Source organism: Rosa chinensis, chromosome 7, assembly GCF_002994745.2.
Source record: "Rosa chinensis cultivar Old Blush chromosome 7, RchiOBHm-V2, whole genome shotgun sequence".
Lineage (NCBI taxonomy): Eukaryota > Viridiplantae > Streptophyta > Magnoliopsida > Rosales > Rosaceae > Rosa > Rosa chinensis.
Window position 1 is genome coordinate 49,326,833 of NC_037094.1, and position 16,908 is coordinate 49,343,740.

General features: G+C 37.9%; 1 protein-coding gene across 4 annotated transcripts; it reads left to right on the forward strand.

Annotated features, from left to right (window-relative positions):
- The first annotated feature begins 1,933 nt into the window (after nucleotides 1-1,933).
- Nucleotides 1,934-8,820, forward strand: LOC112175543 (sulfate transporter 1.3). 4 transcript variants are annotated; one of them, XM_024313226.2, is made up of 12 exons: nucleotides 1,934-2,186; nucleotides 3,707-4,058; nucleotides 4,165-4,213; nucleotides 4,304-4,514; nucleotides 4,610-4,784; nucleotides 5,055-5,120; nucleotides 5,230-5,346; nucleotides 5,443-5,559; nucleotides 6,018-6,622; nucleotides 6,721-6,806; nucleotides 6,919-6,995; nucleotides 8,470-8,820. In XM_024313226.2, exons 2-12 carry the CDS (start codon nucleotides 3,708-3,710, stop codon nucleotides 8,605-8,607), a joined length of 1,992 nt encoding a protein of 663 aa, XP_024168994.1. In that variant the 5' UTR covers nucleotides 1,934-2,186; nucleotide 3,707; the 3' UTR covers nucleotides 8,608-8,820. The 4 variants fall into 4 exon arrangements, with proteins under 4 accessions (XP_024168994.1, XP_024168996.1, XP_024168995.1 ...); XM_024313228.2 differs by having other exon boundaries at nucleotides 1,934-2,181; XM_024313227.2 differs by lacking the exon at nucleotides 1,934-2,186 and adding an exon at nucleotides 3,380-3,534.
- Nucleotides 8,821-16,908: the final 8,088 nt, after the last annotated feature.

A 16,908-nucleotide genomic window follows, 5' to 3' on the forward strand; every position in this document is an offset into this window, starting at 1 on the left:
CCAAGTTTGGCGTGTTCGCAAGTTTGGATGTAGATCGAGCCAAGATATTCTCTATAATATAACAATTTGAATTTATTTTAACACGGAAATTTGGCAAAATGGAGATGTACATCTGAATTAACTTGCTAACATGCCAAACCTGCCTAGCTATCTATATATACACCTCTGATCAAGAGACGAGCTTAAACTGCGTCTAGGTTCAGAGAATCTGAAAGAGTTGAATTTGCGGTAGATTTTAACACGAAAATGTGGCGAATTGGAGATGTATGATGTGGCACACAAATTTAATATGTCCAATTGTTGGAACTGGATTATATATACTACATAGCATCATGTATGTGATGTATGTGTTGCATGCATAAGGTTATTTATATAATAGAGGATGATGCGAGACTAGCTCCTCAATGTCGATCTGGGTAAGATGTCTATTTCGATTTCAATGAAAGACTGTGACGACTAGAGAAGAAGATGGATACAATAACTAGATAAAAAGTGTGCGGTTAAAGAGAGGAGCTAGAGCTAACCTTTAAAAAGTAAATTTCATTAGCAATGGTGGAATACAATTGGTCTTTTCACCATCATACACTGTTTTTTTTTTTTTTTCTGAGAATTCATCATACACTGTTAACTATTGGGCAACTATAAAATTTACATGTGGCTTTAAAAAAGATGTCAACAAAATTTGAGTAGTTTTTAATGTTTTATTGCTAATTTTTCCTTTGTACATAGAAAAAGGTTGTTTGTCTTATAATGTAGATGGCAAATACATCACAATAAAGGTGAATAATAAGAAGAAACAGGGTGAGGAAACTAGAGTTGTCAGGAACTCAGGATAGGAAAGAAAAGGAAAATGACTCTTAAGGAACCAACCCCGTTAATATTAGATGTTAATGAGATGGCATAACGTTTTCTCTTTTGCTTTACGGCCTTTACGTAGTGAGGGAACTGTGGAGAATAATAATTAGACAGAAAGTGGATGACGAGAAAAGAGCCACAGAAGTTTGGATTCATGTTCTCTGTTTTTACGGTCAAAACAATATTTTACAATGCATGCACATTACTAAAAATACGTATTTTGTCTCAAACCCATGGAAGTCTCTCGAATAGGATCGACACTGCGGCTAAACCCATCGTTCCTTTTATAGATCCCAGCTCAAGCAAAAGCAATTAGAATTTATTTACTTTAAGTTGAGAATTAGATGCGTAATATAATTTATTTGTAAATTATTAATTATTTCTATATCTTGGTCGATCATCTCAAATAGATAAATTTTTAATTTAGATTTCTTACAATTTTAACTTCGAACGTTCGTTGTATCTCTATTGTTCTTAATTTAACCATCTTTTATTTTGTCTCCATTTCACTTGTTAAATTTTCCGATCAAATCTTTACCCCACTTCCCCCTCTCTTACAGACCTTGCACCGATATTGATTGTTCACAGTGCGATTTAAGGAGAGAACTCTTACATAATCTCTCAATAATCAGTAACAGTGGCTTATATGAGATGGATTAATAATTGTAGTCAATTTTGCTTCTCGATCTTGATGCTGATGTTTAATATGCTTGTAAATGCATTAATGAAAGTTCCTGGAATGCTAGATCAATGAAACTTTTATAATAGTATATTAGATATGACAAACCGATGTTACAAATGCAAAACTTGTCGATATATACAATTGCTCCATCATATATATATATATATATATATATATATATATATCTATATATATATCTATATATATATATATATATATATATATATTCATTATTAGATCCTATACAGGACATACATGGAGCCAAGAATATGGCATTTTGACTAATGAATGTGAAAGCAGGCAACAAAGCAAGAATTGTCGTAACTCTATTGTAGCCTAATACCAAGTTTGTCAAGATGGATCATAAAAAGAAAAGAAAAAACACATAAGGTTAACCCCAAGCAAAACTTCTACGCAGTTTAGCCTAATTTGGCTTCCTTGTTGGCTTGCTTGCTTGCTTTGGCCAATGGTCTCTCTCTTCATTACCCTATAAATCTTGAAATAGATCGAATATGATTACTACTACTGTATATATCGACGATCTCAGTTAATGTATATATTCAGATGATCATATTCCTTTTCTCGCTTTCAAGGCCATAACAGATTCAGAGTCAACGCTTTCGATCAACAACCTTCAAGTTCAAGTAAGGTGATTAAACAACTTACTACTCTTCAAAACATCACACCTCTTTTTCTTTATTCTATATGTTCATTACTATGGTTCTCAGAGTTTTTATTTATATTTTTTTAAGCATGTTTCACCTTTCTCACTATTTGATAATCGTTAGTATCCCAGATTTAACTAATCATAAATCTTTTTCCTATTTGTGTTGTTAATTTTGATTTTGATTTTTTTTTAATTGAAAAATGATCAACTGGACTATAATCTGGGTGATGGATAAGAACTCCACACCATGAATAGTTGCCGTTTGAAGCTCGAAAAGGCCAACACAAGTGTGTATGAGAGGAAGAGATCGAGACAGATTGAGACCCTAGCTCTTATTTAAATGCATTATTTAATATGAATGTCTAGTATTCTTATTTTATATAATATATCTTTCTGCCTAGCTACCAAAGTGTCGTTAGACTCGGCTTCTATTGTTGACATGTTATGAACTTATGATTGATCGATTAAAGTTGTGATGTAGAGAATTACTTGATGTAAAATTATACGTATATAGTACTAGCCTACGTACTAGTACTGTACAAGATTTGATATGGGGTAATTGCATGTAATGCTTTGTGATAGTGATACCAATATGTGCTTAAGATTTTGTCTGCGCTTAGGCCCTTCAAATAAAAGTCTAAAATAGGAAACTGTTGAAAATTAGATCGGTTTAGCCTTTTATCGCAATGGTTACATGGTGTGGCATACAAAAATCGATTGTCCTAAATTTAAATTTAAGTATTTTCACTTATAAAGACTCATGACTTTAATCAGTAATTTTTATTGATATTTTTGTTAAGTTTTGATATCTCAACTTACACATCTATGAGGAGCCATGTCCATCCTCTTCATATGTGTGAATGTATGTCTATGCATGTACCATCACATTAACAGAATAACAGAGCATGCAAGTGATGCAACTATTTAGCTAGTTGTTGCTCTTTATGTGTGAAGTCAACGGTTGTATAGAAAAGGCAATTGAGATCAGATAATATTTGTCCAACCATAGCCAATAACAAGAGAAGTTTCCACCACAATAAGCTATTAGTATTTTCCTTGTTAAATGGACAACACATATCCTCTTGTCATTGGTTATGGTTAGTCGAGTATTATTCAAATCCATTGAGATTTATTTAAATATTGACTTCATCGGGTCACTTCGATTACTTGTAAACTAAGTAATGTCTGAATCATATCTCTGGAAGTTCCATCTATACATGTATATAATTTTGAGTTTGACTTGACATTATTCCTCTTATAAAGCTATAAATAAGCATGCAGTAGCTTCCATAACTTCAAAGGCAGATAGATACTCTCTTTTTCTCTCCAGGTACTAACCATATCTGTATTCTTCTCTAGTGTATGTCTTTAAGATATTATACCTATCTGGGTGACTTAAGTATTAATTAGGTCATCATCTAATCATAGCATTGGCTTCTTTAATTTTTCTTCATCTTTGAATAATAATCATAGCACTGGTTAATTTCATCTTCATTTACCAGAATGAGTAAGCGTATCAGCGACGATGATGATGATGTGGGAAAGGAGAAGGAGGCAGCAGCAGACAAGATCAGCAGCGGCCCTTCATCGAACCGGGTACTGCCTTATGTTGCTCACAAAGTTGGAGTGCCTCCCAAGCAAAGTATCTTAAAGGAATTCACTGCCGCCGTGAAGGAGACTTTTTTTGCTGATCAGCCGTTGCGATCTTTCAAAGACCAATCCAACACTAGGAAGTTTGTGCTCGGCATCGAAGCCCTTTTTCCAATTATCAGATGGTCTAGGGACTACAATCTTACTAAACTTAGAGGTGACGTGATTGCTGGACTTACTATAGCAAGTCTTTGTATTCCTCAGGTACCTAGCTACTGTTTAATTTTGCTCCATGTTTAATTTGGCCCTTGCCTCGTGATCGAACTGGATCTGTTCCCATTAATCTCATATAATTAATTTTGTGAATTAGGATATTGGATATGCAAAGCTTGCTGGTCTGCCTGCGCAAAATGGATTATGTGAGTTGTCTTAATTAAGTAGCAACTAGGAACGTACATTCAATCAATAATTATGTTTGCTTAACAATACAACATTATATCCATGTGCAGACTCTAGTTTTGTACCACCTCTTATTTATGCGTTCATGGGCAGCTCAAGGGATATTGCGATTGGGCCGGTGGCTGTGGTGTCTCTGCTGCTTGGGACTATGCTTCAGGACGAGGTTAACTCTAAAGAAGATAACGGATATGAATATCGACGCCTTGCTTTCACTGCTACCTTCTTTGCAGGAGTTACACAGTTCACTTTAGGGTTTTTTAGGTATCAGTTATTTTTTCAACTAAAACTTAACTGTATATTAATGCTCTGTGGCCGGGTACAGTGTTAATGGAGTTGTATGCATGGTTTATGTGCAGATTGGGTTTCTTGATTGATTTCCTCTCTCACGCTGCCATTATTGGGTTTATGGGTGGAGCTGCCATTACAATTGCCCTTCAACAACTTAAAGGATTGCTTGGCATCAAAGTATTTACCAAGAAGAGTGACATCGTTTCAGTCCTGCGTTCAGTCTTTTCCGCAGCACATCATGGGGTAAAGTTTTAATTACCTATATATATATATATATATATATATATATAGCTAGTTAGTTCTTTTTTGAGAGCCAATGTTTTTCGTTATAATCTTATGCTTAATTTGTTAGTGTACGTACTTTTTTACTGGTTTGATCGAATAGCCCTCCTCATTTCATACGTGCTCTCGATGACGACTGTAACAATCTTCAAATTAACATCTATCATAGCTCAATTGCAAATAATAGTACATGTTAATGAACTTCGATCATTTCTTGTCATAAATTTGCAGTGGAACTGGGAGACTATACTAATAGGAGTCTCATTCTTAACCTTTCTTATCATCGCCAAGTACATCGTAAGTCTTAATTAATTAACAATATTTTCCCAATAGTTTTACAAAAGAACATTGTTATTATGTTTGCACCTGAAAGCTTAATAATTTTATTCACTGATATTTTTTGTAGGGAAAAGTAAGGAACAAGAAATACTTTTGGGTGCCTGCAATTGCACCTTTGATCTCTGTCATAGTTTCCACTTTTTTTGTGTTTATTACCCGTGCAGATAAGAAAGGTGTTGCAATTGTAAGTAAACTAATTCTTCATTAATGGTGTAAATATATACTCTTTTTGTGGGTACAATCTATATAACAGTGAGACTTTATGTCCATAATATTCCAGGTGAATCATATAAGAAAGGGTGTCAACCCACCTTCTGCTAATGAAATTTACTTCTCTGGAGATCTTCTTGCTAAAGGCTTTAAGATTGGAGTTGTGGCTGGCATGATAGCATTGACAGTAAGCAATTTCAATTTATCCTGACTAATACTTGAATATTCCGACTTAAATTTCTCAAACTTTAGTCCCTAAATCGCTCTTCAAATATCATCTCTTGTTCTCTCTAAAAAAATCCACCAAATAGGAGACCGTTTAAGTCAACCAAGGCTAGGTTCTCGTAGATCTCATTAATTTCCACGAAAACCATCTATTGGTTTAATATGGTTGGATGACATTCTGACAAACATCTAATTTGATTGATTTTTTTTCTTCTTTTAATTTAGATAAAGAAAGTTCAATAAGAAATGTTTGGACATGCAAGCGTGTCTAAATTGCGATGGGCAAGACTCGAACAAGAGTATTATACATCCAAAATACAATATTTATGTTCGCACTTCGATCATGTTACACATGCAAATAAATAACATTAGTGTCATGCTTTTAGAACAATATTCGTATAAGGTTTGAATTGGATGCAGGAAGCTATAGCAATTGGAAGAACATTTGCTGGTATGAAGGACTATCAGATTGATGGAAACAAAGAAATGGTAGCAATGGGAACAATGAACATTGTTGGCTCAATGACATCATGCTACATTGCTACCGGCTCCTTCTCTCGCTCTGCCGTAAACTACATGTCCGGCTGCCACACTGCCGTCTCCAACATTGTCATGTCCTTCGTTGTCTTCCTCACCTTGGTATTCATCACGCCGCTGTTTAAGTACACTCCCAACGCCATTCTTGCCTCCATTATTATCTCCGCCGTCTTGGGATTGATCGACATTGACGCAATGAAATTGATATGGAAGATTGACAAACTGGATTTTGTTGCATGCATGGGAGCATTCTTTGGTGTCGTCTTCATCTCCGTCGAGATTGGTCTTTTAATTGCAGTCTCCATCTCCTTTGCTAAAATTCTCTTACAAGTAACGAGGCCACGAACTGCTTTGCTGGGGAGGATCCCTAGAACAAAGGTTTACAGAAACGTCCAGCAATATCCAGAAGCTATTCAGATTCCTGGTGTTCTCATTGTTAGGGTTGACTCCGCAATTTACTTCTCCAACTCCAACTATGTCAAGGAGAGGTATATACATAATTATGTGGAATTAACCGATGCAAAGAAAAATATAAATCATCATTGCATAATATGTACTAATTGAGCTTAGCTAATTTTCGCTGCAGAATTTTGAGATGGGTGACGGATGAAGAAGCACAACTAAAGCAAAAGTGTCTACCCAAGATCAACTACTTGGTTGTGGAAATGTCACGTAAGTGAATTTGACTGAAGGATGATGACATTATTGCTGACTCCTAGAGCTAGAAGTTAAGCATCAAGTACAAAGTGATCAATTAATCATGAATTTCTTTTCAATCGTACAGCTGTTATTGATATTGATACTAGCGGGATCCATGCATTGGAAGAACTATATAGGAGTCTTCAGAAGAGAGACATTCAGGTACTCCTTACCACATCAAATTGCACTAATTGAATTTGTACCTCATGTCAATTTGATCTAAAAGCAAAACTCTTATTAAAATATCCAATTACTCTTCGGAGCAGTGACCAGTTACCTAATTTAAGACCAACAGGAACCAAACACTCCATTAAGAGATATTTGTGTCCACTTACACAAACTAACAGTGCAACGTCGCTTTTAGACTGCAAAAACAAATAAATTACAAATCATGCCACCAGCACCTATCAACAGCACGTCTTCATTGACTTTACTTTTTCAGATCTCTCTCGCTCTCTCTCACACACACACCTCAATCTTAATCTCCGATCAGTGTGCTGGCTTAGTGACCGTCGTCGTCGACCTCAAGGATCCTTCAAGCGAGAAGCTGCATGCGCCGTCGAAATAGGAAGTGAACTTGTCTTTGCTGCGGTCGAGCTCTTAGCCGGTGAGGCTCTTGGATGACGTCGTAGGCCGACCGGGAATCGTTATGGCCGGTGGCTCTGCGCTGGATTTTCCAGCTCCAGCGCCGACATCCTCCGGTTTCGTATTCGGATTCTCCTAGCCCTCCACCACCTCAACCAGGTTTGAAGTCGGATCCTCGCCTTTGGAGTTAGCGTAGGCCTTCAAGACCTCCCGTTTGTTTTGTATACCGGTGGTTTGAAAACAAATTCATGCCCTTGTCGTCAAGGTCGAGCAGATATGTGATGTCTTTGTTGGGTGCAGTGTCTTTGATATGTACTGAAAACATGGTCTCGAAGATGATGCCCAGAAACTGTTTGATAAAATTCCTGAGATAAAACTTGCCACTTGGAATGCCTACATGTTGAATGCAGTGCGGGAGGGGAGGCCGAATTCGATTACCTTCTGTGCATTTCTCAATTCCTATTCGGATACGTCGGCTTTGGAACTTGGGAGACAGTTGCATGGGTTTGTAATGCAATGTGGGTTTGGGAAAGATGTGTGATGTGTCGGTGCTCAATGGGCTTGTGGATTTTTACGAGAAATGTTGGACTTAGACCAATCCATTTTTCTCATTCTTATTTCTAGGGGCCAATAATCATATTATTTAGGGGGCAATAATCATATTATTAGGGGCTACTAGGGGGCAGTAATAATATTATTGGGGAACAATAATATTCTCCCGTGACCTATGAGATCTCTGACGAGTTTTTTGAGAACTTCCGGCGACTTATAACCGGATTCCGGCGACTGGTGACGGGACTCCGGTCAAATCTCTGTTGACTTCTCTCTAAGTGACAATGGGAGGGAGGGCAAAATGGTCTCAATAATATACACAAAATAATAAAAAATATTTAATTGGGTATTAGGGCAAAAAATATGTAGTTTGTTGGGTAAGTGGGAAATTTTATAAGATGTTTGGGTAAGTTGGGTCATTATTTTGGGTAAATGAACATTTTTCCCTTACTCTTCTGCATGTATTATTAGTAATTTGGTTTCAATTAATTGGCTGCAGCTTGCTTTAGCAAATCCGGGCACACTGGTGATTGACAAGATTCATGCATCCGAGTTTCCCGATCTAATCGGGAAGGACAAGATTTTTCTTTCAGTTGCAGATGCCATTCTTACACTTGCTCCGAACAACGAAATTTGATGTATATGTACATTTGTGTATGTGTGTTTCTTAAATTTCAGTAGGATGCATCATTTTCAAAGTCCTATATTTACAAATATCTTTTGTTTTTTTATTTATTTCTCTCTGACAGTAGGGTTTTCTTTCTTCGTTTTCTTTACTTTTCTTCCTTTGTCATCTCAAGTTCATGTTCCCTTCAAGAAATGTATATCCAATTGGTTTTTGTTAGAAATATTTCCTATGGCTGTGTAAGTTGTACGTGTATATTTTGAAAAACGAGGGCTACAACACAATTTAGCTCGATGACTCGATCAGCTCACTAATTTCCTTACTATTAGAAACCCTAATAATAAGAAATTAGGGCTTCACCTGAATTACAGTATGGCGATGTGGTACATATACTAAGACAAGAAACTATTAATGTAGTCCACAATACATCGATCTTCTTTAATTTTGAAGTATCATCTGCTTCCCGTTTTATGGTTAACACCAATAAGCCAAGCGCACGCAATCACTACTCTCAATCAGAATTGTATATCGTAGAGCCAACAAAGTTCTATCCCTCAAAGACGGACTCCACACGTAGAGAAATAGTAAAACAATAACACGGTTAACACCTATAAGAGGTTGAGACAAAAACCCAAGAAACTCACCTTGTTATCTTCCAACAAGCCATCACAAACGCACCATCATAATCATAGTCTTCATCGACCACCTATCACTTGAAGAATGTTAGATTCTTCCGCTATTGCGCAGTTTTCGGCTACCACGCTATGTGACTGTAGAGTGAATCACGATATCTTAACCAAAGTTTGCAATAGAAATACATACAGGTTCTTCCTTCTTATTAGCTAGGTAGTAGGTACGAAGATAAGTAAAGTTTTCCTAATTAAAGCACGGGTTTAGTGATTTGTGATTAGTGAATAAATTCATCAACAAATGCATTGGCTGAATTCATTAACATGTTGTCATTGAAACAATTTAGACAACTGATTATACTTTTCAGTTAGCTTATTGTCTCGGGTCATGACGTCTTCATGATGTCGATCATTCTTTTCAATTTCTAGGTATTCTAAATCAATTAGTGGGAGGCAGTGTGCTTATCTTGGACAAATGGGTGGCATAACCTATGGTTGGAAGTGGACTCAATGCTTCTGTCAAATAACTTCAAGGAGCCCTAGTCTGTTTCTTGGCATGTTCGTACAGTTTGGGGTAAATGCTTACATACAGCTCATCAAATGAATGTTCACATCTTCAAAGAATGTATCTTGGTAGCAGATACTCTAGCAAACTATGGTGCCTTTTCCTGAAATGTTTGGTCCAAACTAGGTTTTTGGGTTTGGTTGTGTTGGGTTCAAGTAGCCTCTAGGGTTCTAAGTTTTGAGTTACTTTTGTGCCTTCATCCTTTATTTCTAAAGGGTGCTTGTGCTTTTTTCTTTTGAGAAAATTAGATATATTTTAGGAAATCAGAAATTGGGAGAGAACGAGTTGTGCTTTCATTGATTATAAGGGTCTTTTTATATAGATGATTACAAGCAAAGAATATAAATCTTACAAGGAAACTTAATCGTAAGACTAACCGTATTACAACTTGAACAAGTCACTAGAGTTTGGGCCAGACACATAAATCAGATGTCCTTAAACACTCCCCCTTGTGTCGCCTAAATGTAGTGCTCCTCTCGTTGTCTCGTCAAAGACTTTGCCGAGTAATAAAAACCCAGTAGGACAAAACTAACCTCAGTCGAAGGAGAAAAAGAGTACAACACACCCTTCGCGTTTCAAGATCATACATGTAAACATCTCCCCTGATGACTAGGATCATGGGAGTTAGGACAACTTTTGTAAGCGATGCTACTAACATGTTTCTCAAAAGTGGATTTAGGCAATGACTTAGTGAACAAGTCTGTTACATTGTCCTCAGATCGAACCTGGTTCACTCTGATCTTGAGGAAAGTCTATTAATTGTTGTTGATTATGCTTATGTGGTCACCTTTGTTGTAGCCTTGCTTCATTTGTTCAAAGCAATCAACATTATCCTCATAAATGCTCGTAGGCCCATCTGTGGTAGACTTCAAACCACAATTTCTTCGAACATGTGTAATTATGGATCCAATCCATATACATTCATGAACTAGTACGTGAAGAACAATAATCTCTACATGGTTCAAAGATGTAGCGACTATGGTCTTTTTTGTAGACCTCCAAGATATCGCGGTCTTACCCATGGTGAACACATAACCAGTTTGGGAATGACCATTGTGTGGGTCAGAGAGGTACCCAGCATCAGCAAAACCTTCCAAAATGCTAATGTTATTTTGGGATAAGGATGAGGATGCAAGCCAGTGTTGGCGGCGTTCCTAGTTTGTGATAGGTCCGAATCCATTATCTCTCTATAGGGATAGAGCATGCCCATATCAATTGTACATCTCATGTATCGAAAGATATCTTTTACACCAATCTAGTGGCGTCGCATTGGCGTAGAGCTATGTCTGGCTAACAAGTTCACTGCAAATGAGTTGTCTGATCTTGTGCACTGAGCTAAGTACAATAATGTGCCTATTGTACTTAGGTAGGGCACTTCTACCTCTAGCACATCTTCATTATCATCCTTTGGATGGAATGGATCTTTCTTTGGATTAAGACTACAAATGACCATTGGGATGCTTGTAGGCTTAACTTTGTCAGTATTGAAATGCCTAAGCATCTTTTGGGTATAAGCTGATTGATCATTCAGGATACCATCTTTACGATGCTCAAGTTCCAAACTGAGACAAAACTGTGTTCCCCAAGGTCATTCATCTCAAACTCGAATTTCAAGTATTTAGCGGTTTCCCTTAACTCCTTAAGGGCTTCCAATGAAGATCATATCACCAACATGAACAACGATAAAATCTGAAACTTGTCATAGAAGCGCTCAGGCATAGTTCATCATTGACATATCCCTTCCCAATCAAGTAGTCACTTTAGTAAGCGTTTCAACCTCTTTGCAAACGCTCTCCATGGTCTAGAGCTACTTGACTTGGGTAAATGAAGTTCACCATGAACCTTCATATATATTCCATATCTAGATCCCCATAAAGATACTTAGTGACCACATTCGTAAGCTGCATGTTCAATTATTTGGAAACTACCAAACTGACAAGGTAGTGGATGTGCAATGACATCCATTATGAGAGAATATGTCTCCTCATAGTCGATTCTAGGGCTTTTTATCAGAAGCCTTGCACCATAAGGCAAGATTACCGTCTCTTTTTCTCATCACGCTTTCTAACGAAGACTCATTAGTCACAAGTTTTATGTTAGGAGGTGTTGGCATCACTGGCTCAAAAAACCTTCCTTTTTGTTAGAGAATCCAACTTAACCTGCATGATCGTATCTTTCCATATATTTAGGCCAATTTTCTCTACGTTGGCATTCATTCATCAACGAAGCGTGGTTTGTTTATCATCATACTCCACAAACTCATGCCCAACAAAAGGCTCGAATACATCATCAATCATGATGAAGTTTCTATCCCATGTCTCATGTACACTAATGTAATTTTCAGAGAGCTCTATATTCTCAGGAATAGGTTCTGACGTTGAGGTATCCCCCAACGATAACCATAATCTGGAACATTCTCATGAGACGTATTTTGAGTGTCGATGATCAAATGATTGAGTTGTGCTAATGTATCTTTTGAACCCACAGGCCTCCTATGCATCTTAACTAGGGCCATGACCTATGACGCCAGAGTGCCACTCTTTATGGCATTGGTGCAATGCCTACCTCTGTGTAGGGTGGTGTTACGTCCTCTCGTAAGGACGTCCATCCTTGCAGGCATGTTTGCAGCAGATATGTGTGATCTCGTCACTTGAACGGGGATAGAGATGAGTCATAGTGGGGACAGACTACGACAATTCCTGTCATTCATGTTGAACATCCGTGTTCTTATCTCTCCCTAACGATGGGATGACTGTCTCATCAAAGTGATAATCAGCAAATCTAGCGGTAAAAGAGATCGTCTAGCAAAGGTATTAAGTGGCAGATGATTGTTGGAGTCTTGTATCCAATGTATTTGCCCATTCGTCTATGAGGACCCATCATAGTGAGCTGTGGTGACGCAATGGGCACATAAATGGGGCACTCAAATATGTATAAGAACGAGATACTTGTACATAGTCACTATCTATAACACAAAGATAGATTGAGTGCCGATGTGTCGTAAACGAATTAGCATAACAGCATGCGATATTGCATCACCCCAAGCAAATATAGGGAGATTGGTGCGCATTACCAATGTCCGGGCTACTATCGTAGTCGTGTCGGCGAGACTATTTGGGTGTGTATGTGGGAATATGATGTCCAAAATCAGTCCCAGTAATATGCAATAATCATCGAAAGTCTTCGATGTAAACTCTCTAGCAATATCAAGTCAAATTGAGTGAATGAGATGATCAGGGGAGTGAGCCTGTCACCATATAATCTATGCTAGGGGTGTAGTATAAGTAGCATTAAAAGTGGACAATGGCACTACATGTGACCAGCGTGTTTGCGTGTCAATCAACATCATGAAATATTTAAAGATCCACAAGTTGGTTGAATTGGTCCACAACATCCCTTGGATTCTATGTAAGAACATAATGAGTATTTTAGTATCATTTGCATATGATGATCTCAATCCTAATTTTCTTAAGGAACATGCCTTGTAGAACGAGCGAGGGGCCTTAGAAACAACCAATTAATGACGATTTTGGTTGGGCCTGAGCATCTGAAACGCAATTGGAAGCAAAGTTGGTCGCTACAACATCACCAATCGTGTCATCACCATGATGGACGCCATCCATGGAGTCATGGTAGGGACTTCACCAGCTCTAGGCCGGTGGTGGACGGTGGCGGTGCCAAAGGTAGCAGCGGCGGTCACTCTTAGTCCCAGAATCAACCTTTGATTCTTGCTTCGTTTCGCTCGAGAGAATGGATGTCCGTGTGAAGTCTTTAATAGACAGATCATCATATCATGACAAAGATGATGTATCCTATCATAACAAAACCAATATGTGTCCTATCTTAAAAAGCAACCATTATGATCTCTAATTATCGTACCAGTTCCACCTTTTCTTGAATCATGATTTCAAGCTCCATATGAGTTTGATCATTTTAATTGAAGCTTCTGTAAGGGGACTTCAGCGAGTCAAAGGGTTGTCTGATGTAGCTGAGGTAAGTAAGTCAACATTGTAGTTAATTGCATCATAAAGTTCATTGTATTGAAAAACAGCTTTGGTAATGACCGTATCAGGACTGGTTGCTCCATCTTTATAAATAGCCGCGCACCTCATTTTCCAGATTTTAAAGAGGATGGAACCTAAGTGAGAGAGGAACTGTCTTGAGTCATCAGTCATCTTGGAACTTTCTTTAACAGTTAGCTGAAGCCAAGAATCAAGGGTGGAGATTTGCTCCTTTCTTGGATGGTAGCCGATAGAACTTCCAAACCAAACTCTTTCGGTCCAAGGACAAAGGAGAAGGCAATGCTCAATAGTGTCAGGAAATTGACGCATGGGACATTGAATGATGTTCCTCTTGAACAGATTCCAAAAGCAAGGAAGAGCATTGGAGATAGCTTTTCGAAGGAAATTTGAGATCTTGGGAGTAAAGCCAGACTTCTAAATGATGTTCCAAAATCCTTTATCAATTTGATGAGAAGATGACGACTTATTGGCCATTTGCATAGGTTCACTGGAAATTAAGCCTTTATAACCCGACTTTACCTTGTAAGAACCAGACTTATCTAGAGGCCAAATAAGACAATCATTCTTGTTTTTATCTCTAATTGGAATAGACTTGATGGCTTAAATGTCATTGTTGTAGAGGAAAGGCTCTAAGTGTTCAATGTTCCAACACTGGTTCTCGAGATCAATGACTTCATGAACAGCAAGGGAAGTGAATCTATTTATGGTATCAATCGGTTTAATGATACCACTATTTGAGTTAGGCACCCGACGGTCAGTCCAAACATCCACCAACTTACCATTATTGATCTGCCAGAAGGAGTTTAGTTTAATAGTGTTGTTGTGCGGAAGCGTAACAAACAAGGTATTGATATGAATTCAACAGTAACAAACAAAGCAAAATAAAACAACTTATTTGCAAACCACAAAGAAACACCAAGATTTATAGTGGTTCACTCAATCAGTGTGATTGAACTACATCCACTTACGGAGCCGGCAAGATATTCCACTATGATCAATTTGGAGAAACATACAATTAGAGTTTATGAACAACTCTCTCTACCCAAATCCCCAATACACCCAAACCTATTAACTCTCCTTTGATTCAAATAGAGAAGAAGAAGAATTCTTACTTCTCATATACAATACATAGCAACACCAACAACTAAGCTTAAGAAGCTTCAACTATGGAGTAGCTAAGTCACCAACAAGAATAGGAAGGCTTATGAGTATTCAAGGATGGCTATCAATTTGTTTCTCCCTTCTGCTTCTCTCTGCTTCACGTTCCTCTCATTATTTTCCCATACGGCTGCAATGCCCCAATTCTGTCTATAATTATGTGCTATGTCTAGCACACGCAGTCATCATGAATACCAACACTAGGCTGCCAAATTCAACAAGCTTTTTGACTCTTTCTCTACTTTCCAGCTGCCATATATTCTCTTTCCATGGCTTTATGCAGCTGCTCCATAATTGCCTTGTCCACATATGTATTATTAGACTTGGCACATGCAAACATGGGATGCAAAACATGTGGCTACCCACTCCAAAAAGTCTTCAATTCTTTCGGCTGCTATGCCTTCAAGTGAAGACAACATCAACAATCTCCACCTTGGCTTCACTTGATACAATAACATCACAAGTAGAATATCATATACCAATTTGCCGCTCCAACATCCCCGTAGGGAAGATCAAATTTTACGAACACCAATCAAGTTCAAGCAATGCTTGAACTTGCTCAATGGAACTGGTTTGGTCAACATATCAGCAGGGTTGTCTTCAGTTCCAACTTTCAGGAGCTCTATATCACCATCCTCCACCAGTTGACGAATCTTGTGAAATTTGACATTGATATGTTTAGTGCGAGCATGAGTAACCTGGTTCTCTGCCAAATGAATAGCACTCTGACTATCACAATAGAGATCCACATAATCTTGAATTATTCCCAAGTCCTCAAGCAAACCACGAAGCCAAACTGCTTCTTTTGCACCCTCTGTTACCGCCATGTATTCAGCTTCTGTAGTCGACAAAGCAATAGTAGATTGCAAGTTCGACTTCCAACTCACCGCTCCACTAGCAAGAGTAAACACATAAGCTGTAGTAGATCGGCACTTATCCAAATCACCTGCGAAATCAGAGTCCACATACCCAACAACACACTGACTCATCTTATCCTGCTGAAACACAATTCCAACATCCACAGTACCAAGAATATACCGTAGAATCCATTTCACTGCTTGCCAATGACTTTTTCCTGGGTTATGCATATATCTGCTCACCACACTTAAAGCCTGTGAAATGTCAGGTCTAGTACACACCATACAATACATCAAGCTACCAACAGCACTAGCATAAGGAACTTTAGCCATATATTTCCTATCATCATCAGTGCTAGGAGACATAGAAGATTTAAGCTTGAAATGAGAGGCAAGTGGTGTACTTATAGGTTTAGATTTATCAACCATGCCAAACCGCTGTAGTATCTTCTTCAAATATTGTTTTTGTGACAAACAAACCTTGCCTTTCGATCTATCTCTTTCAATTTCCATGCCCAAAATCTTCTTAGCTTCTCCCAAGTCCTTCATTTCAAATTCACCACTCAACTGTGATTTTAATTTTTCAATTTCCACCTTGCTCTTAGATGCAATTAGCATATCATCAACATATAAGAGCAAATAAATGAAGCTCCCATCATGTAGCTTGCGAAAGTAAACACATGGATCATAAAGACTCCTAGTGTACTTCTGACCAAACATAAATTTATCAAACCGCTTATACCACTGTCTTGGAGACTGTTTCAAACCATACAATGATTTATGCAGTTTGCAAACCAATTTTTCCTTACCAGCAACTTTGAAACCATCTGGCTGAGTCATATAGATCTCTTCTTTCAATTCACCATGTAAAAATGCAGTTTTGACATCAAGTTGTGCTAACTCAAGATCAAAATGTGCAACCAAGGCTAATAGAATACGAATAGAAGAATGCTTCACAACAGGAGAAAATACCTCATTGTAGTCTATTCCTTCTTTTTGTGCATAGCCTTTAGCTACCAATCTAGCCTTGTATCGAGATCCTTCCTTTTTAGCAAATACCCATTTGCAGCCAATTGCTCTCT